At 39.3% G+C, this 20,974-nt stretch overlaps 2 protein-coding genes and 1 pseudogene across 2 annotated transcripts; all 3 read left to right on the top strand.

Annotated features, from left to right (window-relative positions):
- The first annotated feature begins 830 nt into the window (after nt 1-830).
- Nucleotides 831-7,751, top strand: LOC120258152 (annotated as a pseudogene).
- Nucleotides 7,752-16,217: 8,466 nt separating this feature from the next.
- On the top strand, nt 16,218-18,035 carry LOC120259487 (diacylglycerol O-acyltransferase 2D-like). The gene is made up of 9 exons (XM_039267099.1): nt 16,218-16,398; nt 16,568-16,642; nt 16,727-16,812; nt 16,904-17,010; nt 17,102-17,257; nt 17,351-17,437; nt 17,517-17,614; nt 17,698-17,785; nt 17,899-18,035. The coding sequence occupies exons 1-9, from the start codon at nt 16,256-16,258 to the stop codon at nt 17,998-18,000; spliced, it is 942 nt and encodes a 313-aa protein (XP_039123033.1). The 5' UTR covers nt 16,218-16,255; the 3' UTR covers nt 18,001-18,035.
- A 319-nt stretch (nt 18,036-18,354) lies between these two features.
- On the top strand, nt 18,355-20,094 carry LOC120259441 (60S ribosomal export protein NMD3-like). Its single transcript, XM_039267045.1, is given in 3 exon segments — nt 18,355-19,181; nt 19,183-19,407; nt 19,409-20,094. Coding segments are annotated over 3 exon segments (1,554 nt in total). The 5' UTR covers nt 18,355-18,419; the 3' UTR covers nt 19,976-20,094.
- The last annotated feature ends 880 nt before the right edge of the window (nt 20,095-20,974 follow it).

The raw sequence follows: 20,974 nt of genomic DNA on the forward strand, positions 1-20,974 counted from the left end.
GCCAACTTGCTCTTATTCTCCACAACTCTTTCTATATATATTTATTTAAACTAAACTATAATATTATGGCTACAGTAATATCAACTGAAATAATACTCTGTGTTATTGGCTTTAGCCGGCTCAAAAGCAACTCTGTTAAGCTTATCGGATTTAACCAAAGATCCGATAATCAAGTCATTCATTAATTATAAATGCATAACTACATCATCAAACGTTCAAATCAATTTAGTCTTGACAAACCATTACAGTCAATTGTTGCATCAGTACTTGTCTAATCATTGATAGACATTATACATATCCTCAACATAATTAGTGATTAACTGATCAATCAACACTACACTACTTGTTTCATTTTAACTTTATAACAGTATTTATTTAGTTTAATTTTTTTTTTAAATAAATAAAAAATTTTATAATTCATCAATAGTCAAATTAACATTGTATTTATTTATTTATTTTTTTGTCAAAATATTAAAATGATCGATAAGTATGGTGTATAGTACTGACTATTAAGTGATTAGGATTATTAACGAATTGATGGATGAGATCCGATAAGAGTCCACCGGTTCCGCGCTTAGCTGACACACCCACTGAAGCTGGTCGGCTTGAAAGCCGACCACCACCACCACCACTACATGAGCCATCCGTCTGCCACGTGTCAATCGGCACCAATTTCAACCCCTCAAATAATTCCACTAAATTATTCCCAAAAAAAAAAGAAAACCAAATTCTAATATACTAATCACCATTTATATAATTTCGAATAATGACACCGATAAATTTAACCAATTAAAATAACCCCTCCATTCATATTATATCGGACCCGAAAACACACATCCAAATTAGAGAGAGAAAGAGAGAGAGAGAGAGAGAGAGAGAAATCAACAATGGAGGTCGGAGGAGAAGAGGTTACCTCGAGATCGGAGATGGATGAGATTCCGGCGGGGATCACGGCGGAGGAGTATGAGGAGCTGAAGGCCACGATCGAAGCTCACCACCAGTATCGCACGGGGCCGGGAGGTGTCGTCTTTGCTGGCGCAACGAGTGAAAGCACCGTCAGAGAAGGTCTGGGCTGTGGTTCGTCGCTTTGATCGGCCCCAGGTTTACAAGCACTTTGTCCGCAGCTGCACAATCCCTGGCGATGGCGAGATCCGTGTTGGATGTCTTCGAGAAGTCAGCGTGATCTCTGGCCCGCCGGCGAGCTTCAGCACCGAGCGACTCGATATCCCTTGACGATGAGCGTCGGGTCTTCGGTTTCTCGATCATCGGCGGCGAGCATCGGCTCCGGTAACTACCGATCGGTGACGACGGTGACTGAGTTTGGGGGTGGAGAAGGGCGCGAGATCTGGAGCGTTGTGTTAGAGTCTTACGCCGTTGATGTGCCGGAAGGGAATACGGAGGATGACACCAGGTTGTTCGCCGACACCGTCGTGAAGCTCAATCTCCAGAAGCTGGCAACGGTGGCGGAGATGGGAGCGATGGCAGCGCCGCGCCGGCGCCGCCCGAGACTTAACGACAAAAACGGGGTAGCGATCCCTTTCTCCAGCCTTTTGTGGTTTTTCCTAATTTTGATTTGTGTGTGGGAGAATAATTTGGGATTTATTGGTGAAGTTACGGAAATTGCCCTTGTTGTATACTGCCCTTACAATTGTTATTCACCTGGGCCTCCGCTCTTGAGGGTATTTATGGTATTTAAACATATTTTAATTTTTCAATAAACCGCTTTTTCTAAGTTTATTACTCCATAAATATGGTATTTTGGAAACTTCGAATGACAATTGTGTTATTCTTCACAATTTTTAATTTTTCTATTTTTAATTTTCTTTTGATTTTGTGGTTCATATGAATGCGTGCATTGTTTCTTCATTATATATATATATTAATTAAAAAGAACATGAAAATGCATCTCTTTTATCTTGGACGATAAAATATTATTCTAAAAACATAAATTTAAATATTTTTAGTTATTTTTCCTCTCTCAAGACTCCGCGAGTTGAAGTTAAGAGATCACATATGAATTGAGTTATTAACACTATATGTATGAATTCTTCTAATATAGTTTATGTAATTTATATATATAATTTTAAATTTTAAAATATAAAAATATATTTTAAAAGATATGAGGGATATGTTGATAACCTCAACTATAGATAAATTTGCATGATTGATATAAAATATAATTCAATAACAACCTTGTAAATTTAGTATTGCCAAAATTAGCAAGGTCCCAATTGGGATACATTTAATATTAATATAGTGGGCATCTCATTATCATGATAATCCATTTCATCCGCTAGAAAGACAGTCTCAATAAAATTACATCGTTAATAATCATTAATGAACAGTATGCTTCCCTAATTAATTTTCATAGTTAGTTTATCAAACTAATACTTATAAATTTTATATATGTAACATAATGTGAGACGTGAAGAACAAAGAAGAAAAGCTCCAGACTTTGTTGATTGATTATGTCCACATGATTAGATGACCAGCGCATTGTATGAAAACAATGGTACCTGGCTGCATGGTATATTCTGTGATGTTATTAGTCTTAGCCCGGCGCTGCCCTGTCCACTCAAAATCATACCATACATTATCCCACCAACCATTTTATGGTTCCCAGGTGCAATCCATAAAAGTCCTACTTTTAATATATATATATATATATATATATATATATATATATATATATGTGTATACATATATATATATATATAAGAGGCCAATTTGGACGTCCCAATAAAATATTATTCGACTGTCGACAGTTCTCCAGCTGTCGACCTCGTCCGATAATCGATATCGAGCAGCGAAAGAATCATTAGCACCATCGTCTGAAATACGTGATAAGAATCACGTATCAGCAATGTCTTGTATGTGACAGTCGTGTTGTTTGGATAGGAACGATATTTCAAAACACTACATTTTCGTAAGTTAAGTGTTGGCTGCGTGCTTAATATTGCGGGTTTCGATGAGGACTTGGACAAAGTCCGAGGGCATGAAATAAAAGCAGAATCGGGAACTTATTTTATAATCGTCGAAGGGCCGACCTATGAAAGTAAAATGTCGCTTTTTAATGTCATTTCAAGTTAGCAGTCATTTACTAAAATGCGCCGGTACGATCTTAGTAGGGCATTTTAGCTGAATTTATTGATGTGTTTTAGTCTTTCAAAATATGCGAAATGCTGAGCGATTCTGTTTGTCCCAAAGCTAATACGTCCAGCAAAATAATATGTGAGTAAGACGAATAAGCTCTATACAAATACTTTTCCAAAGTTAGTTTCTGCAAAATTATCTGGGAGACAACCAAACAAGCCCCTGGTGTATTATTCATCGATACGCGCAGCTCACGGATCGCGTCAATAACCTGATAATTTGGACGTCTTTATAAATATCTCCATGGACATCCCTGTGAGATGTACATTGTCATATATCAACTCCATAAAAATATATATACCATTAACCATAAGTAGCTTTTATATATATATATAATTAAAATCAATAGCTTGGATTTACTCAACAACATGAAATTATATTTAATTTAGTCCTTATGTAATATACTATTAATTTATTTGTCTGAGTGAGAATAATATCAGACAGTTGTAAAAGTGATAGCAAATGTATGATTTAATTTGATTATCAAAACTACAAATAATATTAAATAAAATAAACAATCAAAGTGTTCAGATAATATAAGACACTCATAGGACTATTAAAGTGACTTTATGGGTTTTATAACTTTAACTTTATTTTATGTAATAAAAATACAAACTTTCAAAATGTGAATTTAAGGACCCATGAGCAATGGTCTCGTGTGTGTAGATGTTAAGAAGGGTGCAGCTTTTCTGTCGAGCAGTGTCTTCATGAGGAATAGGACCCGGATCAACTTGGCCAACTTGTTACACCAAATTACTGATGAGATTTGAAGCCCACTCATTGAAAAATATTGAAGAGATAAATAGAGATGGTATTAAATTACTACCGCTAATGAGGGTCCTTTGCTTTTACTTATCTCATTGGAACGGAAGATGTGTGTAGTTATGGCATAAAGTGAGTAAAGTAGGCTTGATTGCGTCTCTGCCACTAATTACCAAGTATTATCTATTTATTCTTGTTTTATAGATCAGATCATCAAATATTTAGCCTACTAAGGTTAAAAACACTTTACTCTCATTGAGTGCTCCGTTGTTATTTTATTTTTCATTTTGTACTTAGAAGGTATATATTGAGCGTGACTCTTGGTTTTGCTTGTTTTGTTTTTATGCTGATCCACATCCTTATTCATAGTGAATTTTTAACTATACTGCCTTTATCTATTGCGACTGTTTTTCACGATACTATCGATGTGCAATGCCTTTGTTGCGTTTTATTTTAATGCACAAGTGAGTCTGTCCATTTCTCACATACATACATATGTATATGTATGCTACACATGTATATCTATTTGGAGGTGGTAGACCTTGGTGCATGAGTGACACATTTTCTTTTTGTTTTTATAAATCAGACGAAGTCAGAAATTTTTAATTACGTTAAAGAAATGAGAACCCCTATTCTATTTGAAAATAAAACTGAACTACTAAAAGTACTACTTGTAATTATGTATGCTAAGATTAAAAGCCTACCATTAAGACTTTTTGTAACAGATGTACTATCATATTGTTAGAACTGCATATATGGGACCGGAATCTGTTTAATTCTCCATGGTATAAACTTGTTCTTAATTTTCTTTCTCTCCATCAAATTAAAATTTCTTTCATTTTGCATAAAACCATCCAGGCATCTATTAAGTTTCAGTATTGGCCATATATAACCAATCTCAGTATTGAGAACCAATCTAGAATTTAAGAAATTAATAGAAATGTGCGAAATTCATATATTTCTATGAATAAACAAATAATAGTATCCTATTGTTTAAATAAATAAATAAACACTAGACCAATCTCTTGGAGTAGGTAGTTAATCCAATAATTCTAAAAGTCTGACATGAGGCATATATTCCATTAAAAATAAAATTAAAATACATTGAATATTTAATAATCTAAAAATAAAATATAAACTTACTGATATTAAATAATATCAATGTTAACGAGAAACAATGATCATAGTCTTCTAGCCTATACAAATAATAAATAAACAGTAAAGGCCAATCTCTAGGGGAGTGAGTGGTTAATCCAATAATTCTAAAAAGTCTAATATGAGTCATATATTCCAAAAAATTATATATATATATATATATATTTCATTATGTTTTGGATTTATGGAAACAATGTAATTTTTACGCTATTTTGAATTTATTTGAGAAATTCTGATTATTTTGGCTTTATTAAATTATCATTTGAGAATCCTTTGTACATTTTTTACTTTCCTGCCATCACAAAGGCCCTTGTTCCTGGGTTTTCATAAGCTACCATCTCGTTTTGGGCATTGGGAATTGGGAATTGGGGAATTGTATCAGAATTGTGATGATTGTCCAGGATTCCTATTCGGTACTTTAGGTTTTGTTTTGGATATTCAAGGATCCATTGTTCGTTCTACAAGGAAAGATCGGAAATTGGATTGACGGATTTCATTTTCTAGGGTTCCTGGTTTTTTTTGTTTTGGCTATTGGAGATCAATCAATCTACAAGGAAAAGGTATTTGGGTGATCGATCTCCTGTAATAGGTTTCCACCTCGGTCCCCTGTAGTTCCTAAAATTTCGTCTTGGAGTACATCCTGGGAGGATCTTTTGTTCTAGGTTCCCAAGGCCTACACTGTGATCTACCGGAGATTGGTGAGTGAGGAAATGTTCTGCTTGAAATGCCCATGGAGTTGGCTTTATGAGGTTATTCTTCTTGAAATGGAAGAGGTTTTTTTTTTTTTTTTTTTTTTTTTTTTCACTTTAGCTGGATTAATTTTGTTTTGTTCGCTTTCCTTTAACTATATTTTCTTGTTCTTTACCTCTCGAAGAGTGATTGTAAAGTCCAGAAGTAGGAAGAGAAGAGAGATTTCAGAGATGGAAGTAAGTTTTCAAATCCATTCCTAGATCAGTATGAATTCTCTTTTATGTTTTCACTTGATTTTAGCTTAAAGGTTATTAAACGTATTTTTCTTTGTACCGCTTTCCATTATCTAACTATTAGAGCATGAGTTTTAGTGGAGAATTTGGGTTTTGTGTTGCACTTGATGCTAGAAATTTGAGCAACATATATATTGATTGTGTAGGTAAGGAGGCAGTGATAATTCCCAAAGATAAACACTCTACATGCGTTATTCCACTTCCTTGTTCAGTTTTCATACCTAATTGTTGCATTGGTTCTGTATTATTTCACTAACATTCCTTAGAATTGAGCTTTTAGTAAAAATTCTATAACAATAATAGATGGTATTTCATTCTCCCTAAAATTAAAATAGAGTCCTAAATCCGTCACATGAAGCATCCATATTAAAAAAAAAAAAAAAAAAAAAAAAACCTACAAGAACATCAGAACAGATGAAAAAATACCTAAATGACAGTCAACGAAGAAGAGAATCAGATGTTGGCTGGGTGAGTTAACCCACCTGCCTCCTTTCTAATTTATTTCTTCATTCTTGTTGTTGGTGTTGAGTTGTTAAAGGAATCATATTCTTTGATAGGATGCTAGCATCAAGTCGTCATGTCATGTCTTTTCTCTGTCACATCTGATTTGCTGTTTAAGGTCTTTCTGAAAAATGATTTAACTTATATGTAACATTTAGTTATACATTTATATATATGTGCGGTTGTGGTGATCTGAAACGTAGTCTTCTTAAAAATTTCTATGTTCTGTCTTGGGAGGCTGAAGATGATCTTGTATCTATGTTCCTCATATGATATCTAAGTGTGTCAGGCTGTTTGTTTTACCTTATGCTTTATAGTTGACAAATACCTTTTATTTTCATTGCTTATCCTTCAAACTATTGCTGTTGCTTTGACCTCTTGAATTTTATCTATCTCTTGAAATACTCTCAGGGATATACTTTACTTTTCTTTTCTCTTGTAGGACTTTTTCTGTGTATTCAAAAAGCTAGTATTAGTTAATGTGAAAATGAGGCAAAATCAGGAAGTAGAATTTGATCTTTTTCTATATTCAAGGCTATGATTTAATAGAGGCGGTCACTTTTAGTTTGGTCTTTCTTGTGATTATTTCATGAGCATGCGCTTGTGGATACTGAAACGTCAATTTCAAATGCAGCATGATAGTTTGCCGACTCACATTCAGGGACGACTGAGGCATGGATGACAAAATAACTATGCTTTCTCAAAATTCTAGAAGTTCAATATTGGAGGTAGTGATGATAGCTATCGTATTTCGTCATATAGTAGTAAACTAAAATTCAATAAATCTGTGGTTTTATCCACATTATTCTCATATAGTAACACATTTCGTAATCCAAATGATGTATATGCTTTAGTAAAGCGATTCATCAACTAAAAATTTTAGAATTGGTTGACTATGTTCCAACCCTATCAAGTCAATAGATGATTTTTAGAAAAAAAAATTTCCATTGGGTTGATTTCTGCAGTTTTCCTCTTCAATTTCACTGACAAGTTGAAGAACATAAGTGGTGCTCTCTCTCATTCAAAATCACCTTTAGCTTGATGGAAATCACTTGCCTTTTTCCTCTATTATTTATTTCATCGTTTACTGAAATATCATATATTGACAGTTGGAATAAACTTTCTCAGCTTTCTAAGGATATTTCTCTGTTCTGGCCAGCCCAAGGTACTGCCGTTATCAGTATTGGAACTTTGTGATTATTCTACTGTTTTATGAATTCAGACTATTCAGTTACTTTTGGCATGGATCTAGAGTTGATTTATTGCGAATAGCTGATAAAAATTTCAAAATCAAGTTCAATCACACAATATGGTGATGTAAAAATATATATTTGAATCTCAGTACGTGAAATTTGGTTATACATTTTGCAGGATGGGAGTATTTAGCAATGAGTGCAGTTTGATGAGATTTAGAGAGAGGTACTTCCTGAAGGCATTATTTTGAGGTATGGTTCTAACCCACACCGTATGTTCTCTCACTGCTTGATTCTCTCATTAGGTCAAGTTTTGTGCACCTGATCCATATGGTGTCATTTTTCTTCTTCTACGGACTAATATTCATGCCTAACAATTTGATTTCCCCCTTTTTGTCTTTTTCTCCCACTGGAATTTGCCTTTCCACCTCGAGGAAAACCTAACTCTTGGTCTAGTGGTGTAAATATGAAGAATAAGTTAAAGACTTTGCTTGACTCTCTATTTTTATTTCAATTCTAAAAATTATATATAAAACGGATATATTTTTAGACATTAAACACTCTCATGAGAAAAAAAAAAAGTCAGATACTCTTTAAATAGAAGATCATAATGGAGAGATATTTTTAAACAATTTTTAGTATAGATTTTATGTAATAGTATATATGTACTTAGTTTATCTCATTTATTTATTTATTTATTTACTCAAAAAGTGGACAAAACCACGCCTCATCAATATAAAAGAGATACAGCAAACAAAGGCCATGACTCATAAATGCGAAAAGTCCACAAGGAGTGGACAGAATCCGCTGCCTCGAAAGCAAGTAGATATAATGTATGATCACAAAGATCCTGGATAGCAAGGAACAAAATGACTCCTACCCCTCGCCTGGGATGAGGGACTCGCAAGGAACTCAGGAACCGAATCAGTCGAGGAAATCCAGATTCTCTCGATTTTAGCCAAAGGTCGCATGCTCGCCTTCTGGTTTCTCGAGCCGTGACTATCACGTGATATAATCATACGTACGACCCTAACAATACTAGATTCCGACGAGAGACAATTGGAATTGAAAAATGCGCGGCATTTCTTCTAGCCCAAATATTCCAATCGAGGATCACTTCTAACAAGCATATCCCAGTGGGGATAGAGGGTCTGGGAACTCGTGGCCTGTTTCAACAATTCACCCAAAGATCCTTGAGATCTTGTCACGCATGCTGGGCTCCAAAGTAATACTGCATGTGCGCCATGAAGGCAATGCAGGAGATTACCACATTTTCAATCCTCACAAGGACACATAACACAAGCGGTGGTATCTAAGAAGGTCAGCACACGCATTAAGTTTCCAAGTTCTCCCGTGTTAAAATCTTTGTTGTCCCAAGCTAACCAAACTAGTGAAAAGGTGCGATCTTCTTTATGGTAAAGCGACCTTTCAAAATGGTAGGGTGTCCTCGCTTTACAGACTAGCAATCCCATCATTTTATCAGAAGGTTCTTACGTACTGCCATCATGCGGAGGGTCAGCTTTCTAACATCCTTAACGGAGTGGTGACGATGTTAAGATGGCATCAGAGAAGTTTTCCTGGCCCTGAAAATCACCGTAGTAGGGATCAATGTGTGCCTCAACGCATAAGCTTGAATCGAATCCTCAATATGTTACTAAAGAAAAATAATGAGGCGGATATCGGCCGTGGGCCCGTCCTCAACCCAATTATCTAACTGGGAGAGTGTTGGATCCATCTTGCGCAGATGTGATGATATGTTTTCTCGCGAAGGGAGGGAGCGCAGGATGCCATTCAAAAGAAGGGATGGTCTCTTTTATGCTTATGGAAGAGGTTCCACATTGGAACATTCCTAAAAAGATAAATTTCCTGATAATATTCTCACCACACTGCTTAGAAACCAGAATGATTTTCCACTCCACCATTTTCCCCAACAGGGCACTATTGAAAGTGCGTAGGTTGAGTATACCCCATCCACCTTGTTCTTTGAACGACACGTACCGTCCCAATTAACTAGCCTCGATTTTCACTATCTTTGCCGAGAGTCCGGCGCACCAAAGAAAAGTCTCTCGATGGATCTTATCAATGTTTTTGGCACACGGCACTGCAGAAAGATCGACATTCAGAGGGTGGGATGGCGTCAAGACCGAATTGACAAATGTGAGTCTTCCACCGCTGAAAGCAACTTGGATTTCGGGAACAAGTCTAGATAACTCTTGCTCACCAGAGATCCCAGTCTGCTTCCTCGTCCACCCAAAAATAGGTATGCCAAGGTAAGTATCGAGCATGAGCACACAATGAATCGTCGCAGCAAGAGTAGTGTGAGGCGTGAGATCTGAGAGGCATAGCAAAGCAGAGTCTTATCCGATAATGAGTCCCAGATACCCCTGAATAAGTAGAGATAAGCATTGATGACACGCAGATCTTCCCTCCTCCGGGTTCGCGGGAATGAGAAGATCATCCGTGAATTGAGGTGACATCTTGACCCCGATGATCTCCCCGTAACAACCCCATGAAGAACCCCCGAGTTCAAAGCATTATTGATCATCATGCTAAGAACATCAACAACGACAAGAGGGAGAGGGAAAGAGGGTCCCTTGTCTTAATCCCTCTCCAGATCTCGCCCATATAGCCGCATTAGCTACCATTGATGAGGAATTTTGCTTTGGAGGATGAGAGAAGAGCATTAATCCACCCATACGCACTTTTCAAACAAACCCTCTCCTGATAGTTCAATACAAGAAACCCAGCCACGTTGTCAAAACTTTTCAAAATCAACTTTGAGAATAAAACCAGGGAAGTGGTTCTTTTGCATGAAGAAAATGAGTTCATTTAGCAAGTGACATAATGTATCATGAATACATCTCCCTTTAATGAACGCAGATCGAAAGGTCTATCAACTAAAGAATCAATGCTTAGATCGAGTCTGCTCGCCAAGATCTTGGAAATAATCTTGAAAGAAGAGTTACATCAAGCCGAGTGGGCGATAATAGAGGAGGATTGCTGGGCAAGGGATTTCAGGAATTAAGGCAATGTGGGAGCCCGTTAATCCTTTCAAGATTAGCTTTTACCCCGAGAGAGTCCTCACAAAGGTTGAAGACATCGCTCACACTATCCCATATATACCGGAAGAAAAAGATCGGAATCCCATCCGCCTGTGGGCTTTATCGTGCACCAAATCAAAGATCGCCTTTCTGCCTAACTTTCTGCAAGAGTGAAAGGAATATCAAGAGATGATGATCATGGTGATACTTAGTACCAAGAAGATTGGCCCCAATTAACTTGATACGAAAGTCCTGGGTCGAGCCACGCAGTTTTTGGTAAAAGAGGGGCAAAGATCCTTATGCATATCATTATATCGACTACGTTGTTATTGGTGATCCAAGGGATAAAATTCTATTCCGTCGCCCATTAGCACAGAGTGGAAAAATCTGGTATTTTCATCACCTCCCGGCCGCAGTCTGCCTGCTTCCAATACTTCGTGTTTGAGTATTATGTGTAAGTCTAAAATGTAGGTGGCCTTTTGGCAAGTTCCGCTCAGCAGTGGTAGGGATTCTTTGAAATTATCGAGTGAGGTCGATCTCATGGCATTAAAAGCCAGCTTTTTGAGTTTGATCGAGTCAAAGTCCGCCTCTTTAGCCCAATGCACGAATACAAATTCTAGTCTTCAGCAATGTTAGCTATGACATTAAGCCCCATCCTTGAAATAGATTGCGTATTCCACCACTACGATTAGATCAGGAAAATGATCCACCGAGCACCAGGTTCGCTCAAAATGGAATGGGCGCTGAAAGGAGGGATGATTACCGGACTCTAATCTGATAGGGACATGATCGGATCCGAGCACAGGAAGGCGGTTTTGGAATGGTTTTGGGAAAGAGCGTTTCGATCCAAGGCTGACTAAGAAGCGGTCTAGCTTTTGCAGATTGATTTACTTGACCATCGTCCCGATAAACCTTTTCCCAAAGCCAGTTCTCAAACAACCCGGATCCCTCACTAAAAACTAGCGCTTAATGTCACCCATAGTTAGGGCAACCCGAGTGGATTTGTCCTCAATAGCGAAAAATAGAGTTGAAATCACTCAGTGCAGCCCATGGAACTCCAACCCCACAGGGAGGCAGAGTCTAATTTCATTCCAAAAATCAGATTTCGTGTAGCTCAGCATTTGGTCCATAGGCGAGAGTATAGCTCCACTAACATCATTAGATTTGAACCTAAGTTTAGCAGAGAGACGAGTGGGCCCCTCAGCAGCAAACCAATCCCTCAAGTAAAACAACTATTCCACCCACCCGATCATACCACCGTGGAACAGGGCTGGGGTAGAGGAATTGATCAAGTTTGGTGCCAGCTCAGTGATCTCAAGTTATTGAATCAATTGAGCAAAGTTTGGATTCGTAAAACGAGATATCTCGCATGGTGAAGGTGTAGAAAGTCTTTGACTAGGAAGCGTGAGGGCCTTTCCCAACCTAACATTCCAACTAATAATGTTCATTGGGAAACTATGAGGGCACAGAGTGGAACCTACGATTGAGGTTTCCCACTCCTGAGTTTGAAGAAGACATTCTAGTTGACTCTAGCATGAGTGCGACAAACAAAGTTATCTCCTATGATGCAAAAGAAACTGCAAAAGAAATACCACAAGCATTGCAATAGTTGAAGGAGTTGCAAAATCATTCCAATCATTAAAGAGAAGGGATCTGGGATTGTACCTTGGTGTTGTATATTGGAGTTCCCCTTCTTTTTGGAAGATCTGGGTGGTTGTGGTAGGAAACCAGCTTCCTCATTCCATCTTGAGGATGGTTTCTTCCGTCTCGCTCCTTCTTGTCCCTTGGCTGGGTCCTCCCGTTTGTCTAGAGTGAAGTAGTCGCTCGACTTTAGCTCAAATCGCCGATTCGAGTCTTCCATCTCGAACAATTTAGGCTTATCGCCCCTCCTGACGCAGACCCCCTCGGATATCTGGACAGCAGGGTCCACGAAACATCTCGCAGGGGATGTCGGGCATTCCCTTGTGCCATGTTTCCTCGCGCCATAGAAGATGTCATCCCTTTCCAAGAAGCGGGGTTGAGATCTCCTTGGAAAAAGTTGATGGGGACTAAAGACCAAAAACCATGGTTAAAAATCCAGCTAAAATCTGGTGGAGAGGAAAGGTTGGCGGATAAATGCGATTACAAAAGGGATCAAATTCTGGGAGCAAATTCACCATAGAGAACATCCTTGGACATCTGTGGATGAGTTTGAGCTTTTGTTTTCTCGTTGGGCCTCGTAAATAGGCCCGGGGAAAATCGTTAGCGAGGGGGTCGCGCCATCGAGTTTTCTTAAAAGCAAGATGGGCCAAGAGAGGAGCCCAAGATCCCACGAGGGTTAAGCAGAGCCCAAGTGAACGCTGCACAGTTGCGCGGTTAAGGTGTGCAAGGTGGCGGACCACTTTGGACATCCGGATGAGAAGAAGTCAGCGAACACACGTGATCTCCTTGCAGCGTTGCCACTTGGAATTATCTCACCCGACTGTGCGGCAGCATGGTCGCGTAGCCGTCATCGAGGGAATAAAAACCTTGACCAATGCATGGTCGACGGCCGACACCCCTCAACATCGACCAGTGCGATGGTCGACCTTACACCCCTCACATCGACCGATGCATGGTCGTGACGCACTTCCCTTGATCCGTTCGTGACGCATGTAACGTGAGCGCGCGGGTAATACCACGATTAAAGGCTCGGGACCAGCGGTCCGAAGCAGAGGCGCCGAGCGTTGGCCATCTTTTCGGTTGGCATGGTTCTCATCGACCGGGAGCTGGGCTCCCGCGGACGGGTCTCGAGGAGAGTTATTGATACCCCCTGGGAGTCCACTCACCGTGCGCAAATTTAGAAGACGCACGTAGGGACCCGGGAGGCGGAGCTCACCGGGCGGTCAGTCTGGTGGGGGCGAGGCTTCCACACCCCCGATATTTGCTGGGAATCGGTCTCCTGGCTTCCCGGTTGTTAGCCTGCGGATCTGAGTCGCCTTCACCACTCTTACCTTTGATCTCTGGCGGCGTCCAGGTGGTCGATGGAATTAGCGACCGGTCTTCATGCTGGGAGAAATCACAACACACTTATCAAGATCACGTCGAATGTCGGAAAAGGAAGGCGGTTAGCTCGGTGATCAAGCACGATGAATTTCTGCATGCAAAGCTCGAATGAACTTGTGGAAGCACCACCCTTGGCGGCATGAGCGAGACCCGAAGCAAAGATTTGTAGAGTTTACTCGGCGCTGGAATGGCTACCAAGTCGCTCTCACGTCGAGGATGTCTACAAGCTGGAAGCCACGTCCATGCGATGGAGGAATTCGACAGAAGGACTGAGATTCCCCGAGCCAGAGCCCACGGATCCAATTTCGCGACCAAGGCTTGATGGAAATGACACACTAGGACCTAACTCGCTGGGAGACTTAGTTCACCGATCTTGCTAGCTTTTAATGGCTTCCTCTTCATCGCAGAGGGTGGCGAGATAGGAATTTTCCCTGAAGTCGTGAGACGACATCCACTCGGGAGTGTTCGGGCGTGGGAGGAACCTCCTGTGAGATATCTTCGCTTGTCTCGACCCGAGATAATATCCAGCACAATTATCTTGGCCAAGTCTTTCCTGAGTTTAGAGGTTTCTTGAGTTAGAGATGGAGATGCAGGATCAAGCTGCCACTTGGGTTTTTGAAGGAAGATCATCCATCGCCTCTCTCGAACCTCATCCAGTGACAAGTAGCGGTAACGTGATGGCCCCCGATTGGCCTTAGGCCGGACACGCAGTGTCTCGGAGAAGCTTGGAGTTCTACTCTGACTTTAGCACGCCGGTGCCCGGCCCCCACACCGCTTGCAAGTTAATCGATGGCGGCATTCGAAGTTTTATAGCAGAAGAACGGAGGCGGTGGTTGCAGTCGAGATGAACGGGTCTCTGGGAGCGTGGTGGAAGAAAACCACGAGAGGCGAGGCGGGTTACTGGCCAATCGAGGTCGGACTTTCGACTGGATCTCACGCGGTCTAACGGTTTCCCAACCAGAGCATTAGGATCCTCGGTGGATGATCCAAGTCCTCGAATCTCCTCCCGGCGATGCTTAGTGCGGTCTGTGAGGGCTCACCGCCTTAGCGGGAAGGAGTGCCTCCAGTGAGGTCACGATGGGAAGCGAGGGCACGGATCCAAGGCCCGACTGGAGTCCTGTTGCCGTTTTGGTTGTAGTTACAGCGAGTCAACCTCCTCTACTACCTCCAGCTCTACCTTGTCGATCACGGCTCACGACCTCCACTCACCGGGAAGATCATCGTGAAGCGAACCTCCCATCGCTCTTCACAATGTGAGAGGTTCTAATTTTTTTAATCTTTAATAAAAATAAGACAGATGTAACTAAATTCTAAATAATAGATAAGTAGTATTTAATAAAAATTTTATGTAATAGTGTACCTTAACTTAGTTTATCTAATCTTTTAATTTTTAATAAAAAATAAAATAAAAAGAGATATAATTAATTCTGAATAATTTGGACTAATGATTTGTTATTGTATATAATTAAAATGATATCACATAGAATTTATTAGTTTATCTAATGTTAAAATTTTTAATAAAAAATAAAAATATATGTAACTAATTCTAAATAATTGGGAATAATGATTTGTTATTATATATAACTAAAATAATATCATATCTAAAATGATATCACATAAACATGAATTTTCTTTCCCGTAATTAAGGTGATTTTATTTCATTTCGTTGTACAGTAGCAAAATGATATAAGTGACACAACATAGAAACGCCCTTGTATTCATGTGTCCATTGCCATTTAGACTTAATTATCAATTATCCCAATTGTAAAATGACATACGGAGATGACACCACATCAGTGACATCTGCCATGCACTTAAGGGAAGAAGGTTATTGCGTAACGTAATCATTACTAGTTGATACCGGAACTTAATGTGATTAAAAATGTTTCAAAAATTTGGGGTGAGAGGCTCGAACTCTCGACCTCAGGATAACTCAGAAGCTATGAGACCTACGCGCTAGCCAACTGCGCCACCACCCCTTTGTTGAGTTTTTATTAATTGCATTAATTTTTTTAATTTTATTCTTTTGATCATATGGCTGTCATTTACTAGTGAAGTTAAGGATCGAAAGCTTTCCCAGAATTTCAAGTATTTAAAGCTCACGCAGACTGCATTTCACGTAATCTCCGGCCAGCATGCTTAACACTGCATCAAATGCTTTCCTAGATAATATTCACACAAAATAAGCATGAGATAAGCACATTCCCATGATAACTCAGCATATTTTCTCTTCCAAATATAGAATCATTTTATTTATTTAAAAAATAAATAAGTAAAGAAATAAATTTTCGTCTAAAGACACTCTCATCCAATAATCTTAAATTAGTATTCAGATATCAAACGCCCCCCATATATCCTTAGAAATAACACACTCCATTGAACCTCAAAAACTAGTTAGGATAGAATGAAAGCAGAGAAGGAAGAAGGGTCAAGCTCTGAGCCAATGGTGATTCGAACAAGATGCCACTCCATAGCTCACTGCTTCATAGCCATGCTCATCTGGCTCGCTGCCATTCATCTAAACATTCTCCTTCTCCTGCTTTCTTCTTTCCTCTTCTTCTCCAGCTCCACCCATGCAGCACTCCTGTAATCTTATATATATATATATATATATATACTTTTTGAAATATAACTTCTATAATCGATGCTTTTATTTAGTTATCTATCTGTTCTTATTGTTTTTTTTTAAATTTTTTGAAGAAACTATTTGTTTTTATTTGCACTGACTTATGATTTTCTTTAAATGAATGAAAAGGATTGTAGGACTTCTTCTTGTTCTCATGGCCATTCCATTGAATGAAAATAGCAAGCTTGGCCAGGCATTTGCCAGGTGACACTCTTACACTCTTTTTCATCCTTTTTACCAGTTTTATGGTCAGTTTAAGCTTAAGTTTGTCAATCTTTTGTTAGACAGATATGTAGGCAGATATGTGCCTGGTTATTTCCCCATGACTCTGCATATTGAAGAAACAAAAGCTTTCAATCCAAATAAATCTTATGGTATATAACCTAATGCATTTTTCAGTGTATATGATAAGTATCAATTTATTTGAAAAATAAACTTTTTTTTTAATTCTCTCTCTTTCTGCAGTGTTAGCTCTTGAGCCACATTCAGTGTTTCCTCTTGGCTCTCTATCTCTTTTAAGCATCACTGGCTTGATGCCTCTTGCTAAGACTAAAGGCCTTGTTAGCAGTGCCGTAAGCTTTAACATCACTTATTATTTTCAATTCTCATCAACTTATATCATAGATCTCTGAATCTTTTACAATGTGTTTAAGTTTCATTCAGGTGTTCTACACTCCATTCCTTAGACAAATAGCTACTTGGTCTGGTCTCATATCAGCTACAAAGGAGAATTTCGTTAAATATTTGGAAACTGGACATAGTTGTATTATTATTCCTGGTGGAGTTCATGAAGTTATGTATATGAACCATGAGTTTGAGGTTTGTGGAATTGGTGATTATGTGAAATATATATATATATATATATATATATATATTTATATGGAACTTCATGTGTTCTTGTCTTGGTTCTAGGTTGCATTTCTGAAGCAGAGGCATGGATTTGTTCAAGTTGCTATTGAAACTGGCAGTCCTTTAGTCCCTGTGTTTTGTTTTGGCCAGGTTTGATGATTTATAGTTCTGGTTGTTATTTGGTATTATATTTTGGAACCTTTTCTGTTAATTTTCCTTTTTGTTTCAGAGAAATATTTATAGATGGTGGAAACCGAAAGGAAAATTATATCATCATATTGCTAGAACTCTCCGGTTTGCACCTTTAGTATTCTGGGGAGCATTTGGGTACTTCTCTTAATAACAAAAAGATTTCTTAATTTTAAATTTGATGTGTTGTTTTTTTTTTAATTGTGCTTAAATTTGTATAGATCTCCCATTCCGTATCGTACACCAATACACATTGTAGTTGGAAAACCAATTCAAGTTAGACGAAATCCAAAACCTACAAAAGTTGAGGTAATTTTTTTTTTTTCTAAATTTGAAAAGCATTTCAGAATGTAAGACCAAAAAGTTTAAGCAATTCAAATTATCTCTATGACATTTAATATTTCCATTGATATTTTTGCCAGGTTGCAGAAGTTCATGCTTGCTTTCTATCAGCAATTGAGAAACTATTTTTGAAATATAGAGATGTCACAGGATGCAAAGATCTTGAACTGAAAATTCTTTGACCAAATATTATTTTTCTCTTATTCTATGCACATATACTGACATTTCTAATTGATGTAAATTCAGTGATGAAATTTAATTTCTTGATTTTTTTTTTTTTAATAGGCCCTTGTAAAAGTGGGCAACTTTACAAAATATTTTTATATGATTGCATAAAAATAAATTAAAAAAAAATAATATTTGATTTATGGTTAAAGGGTCAAATTTATAGATAGTTAGTAAAAATATATCCCATAAAGACAAAAAAAATAAAAGACAACTTTATAACGGGTTCGGGTATGGGTATGAGAAGAAGCTGAATTAGATCCGACCCGATTAAAAAACGTATATATACCTACTACGCAGTGATTAGTCTGCCGCCATTGCCAACCCTAATTTATCGTCTCTCTCCCTCAAACCCTCGTCTTTCTCCTTGCGATCCATGGACATGGACATGGCGTCTTCGGGGATGTTCGTCCCTCCTCAAACCCTAGGGACCGTGCTCTGTTGCATCTGTGGCGTGCCCATGGAGCCAAACCCGGCCAACATGTGCGCGCGCTGTCTCCGATCGCGCGTCGACATCACCGAAGGTCTTCCTCGCCACGCCGCCATCGTTCATTGCCCGGAGTGCAGCTCATGGCTCCAGCCCCCGCGATCATGGCTCCGGGCTGAGCTCGAGTCCCCGGCACTCCTCTCCCTCTGCCTGCGCCGCATCCACAAACCCCTATCTCGCCTCGTGCGCCTCGTCCATGGCGAGTTCGTCTGGACGGAGCCCCATTCCAAGCGAATCCACGTCAAGCTACGTGTCCAGCGCGAGGCCCTTCACGGTGCCATCCTCGAACAATCGCATCTTGTCGAGTTCACCGTCCAAGACCGCCTCTGCGAGTCTTGTTCCCGCGCACAGGCATCTCCCGACCAGTGGGTGGCTGCTGTACAGCTCCGCCAGCACGTCCCCCATCGGCGCACCTTTTTCTTTCTCGAGCAGCTCATCCTCCGCCACGGTGCCGCCGCACGCGCCGTTCGCATCAAAGAAACCTCCTCCGGCGTTGATTTCTTCTTCGGTCACCGTAGCCATGCCATGAAGTTCGTCGAATTCGTCTCCGGCGTCGTGCCCGTCCGGAGACGCTCCGACAAACAGCTCGTGTCGCACGATACAAAGAGCAACAACTACAACTATAAGTACACATTCTCCGTAGAAATCTGCCCCCATCTGCCGTGAGGATTTGATATGCCTCCCTCCCAAAGTCTCCAACAGCCTGGGAAATCTCGGCCCCCTTGTTATCTGTGCTAAGGTCAGCAATAGCATCTTGCTTGTGGATCCAGAGACTCTCCGCACTGCTTTTTTAGACGCGGATGAATATTGGAGGACGCCATTCGGTGCTCTGCTCTCAAGTCGCCAGCTTGTGGAATTCATTGTGCTTGATGTGAAGGAAAAAGACCCCTGAAGTTACTGTCTCTGGCTCAAGGTATTGTCTTGCCCGTGTTGAGGTTGCGAGGATGTCTGATTTCGGCCAGAACGACACTACATTCGATATAAAGACTCATCTTGGGCATCTATTGAAAGAAGGAGATGTTGTGCTTGGTTATGATCTTTATTCCGCAAATAGCAATGATGTGGAGATGGGTAAATACAAGGGATTTGAGTTGCCCTATGCAATCCTGATAAAGAAGAGTTATGAAGAGAAACGGCAGAGGAAACATGGGAAACAGAGGAAATGGAGGCTGAAGAGGATGCAGATGGAAGTGGATGATGGTGCTAGAGGTAGAGGTTCTGAGGAGAAGAGGAATAATGAGTATGAAGAGTTCTTGAGGGAATTGGAGGAGAATCCAACAGGAATGCTTGATCAAATGACTATTTACAAGAATAAAGATCACAGGCCATCCGAGACAGCATCTATGCTTAGTGGGGATGATGATTTGCCTTTGGATGAATTGATTAGTAAACTTGAGTTGAGTGATGATGAGGAGGGGGAAGAGGATGAAGACATGGCACAATGATCTGTGCTAAGTCTTCTGTAAGTTGTTTCCTTTATGTTGAAGTGTGCGATGTTATAGGTTTTGGCATGTTATCCGAAATTTTTGTTTACCAAATTTATGCTTGTTTTCTCTGTTCTTAATTTTATAATGTTTACTTGTTTCTCTTGCTTAGATATTTTATTGACCTTCTTTCACATGCACGTTTTCTTATGAGAGATGAAATTGCATACATTATATCAATCATTATACAAATAGTTGAAGGCCAGGATATAATATAGAGTTCTTTAAGTTTGTATATTGATTGAAAAAATGTTATATTTCTTTGTGTATTACTCGGTACATTTTGAACTTTCTGAACAAGTTTATTGCACAAAAATATCTGAATGTGTCTTTATGTTGATGAAGTTTAATTCTTGACATCGTGATCGGTGCCAAATAAGTGTTGTGTATTGAATAAATGAAATGTTTTTCTTTCTATGTTGCCAGAATGATCTTGTCATGCTAAGTTCCTTTGTTGTACAGATGCTGTAGTCCCAGGTTTTTGAACTTCTGAACAAGTTCATCGTCGCTCGAAATATTAATTTATGTTTTTCAATTTATGAACATCTTACTGGTCAGCGAGCCAATCCTCTCAAGTCTGAAATCTTTTTTCCTTCCAGATTTAATAACAGGCTTAAGGTCAGTATCTGTAATATCCTTCGTATTAAATCTGGGACTTTTCCTCTCAAATATCTGGGAGTTTTGATCTCTCCTAAGCGTCTTGCACTGACTGTTTTTCAGAATTTGCTGGATAAGATCAATAACTCCATAGCTCTTTGGAACCATTCTAGAATCTCTAAGGCTGGTAAAACTGTTCTCATTAACTCCTCCATTCTTTCTACTCCTATATACTATCTCTCAGTGTATCCTGTCCCTGACTCTGTGTTGGATGGCATTTCTAAAGCAGCTAGGTCTTTCTTTTGGGCTAAGGGTGGCAATAGAAAAGGCATGAATTCAGTGAGTTGGACAGATATTATGTTG

The sequence above is a fragment of the Dioscorea cayenensis genome, chromosome 4 (genome assembly GCF_009730915.1).
Source record: "Dioscorea cayenensis subsp. rotundata cultivar TDr96_F1 chromosome 4, TDr96_F1_v2_PseudoChromosome.rev07_lg8_w22 25.fasta, whole genome shotgun sequence".
In the NCBI taxonomy this organism is placed as follows: Eukaryota; Viridiplantae; Streptophyta; class Magnoliopsida; order Dioscoreales; family Dioscoreaceae; genus Dioscorea; species Dioscorea cayenensis.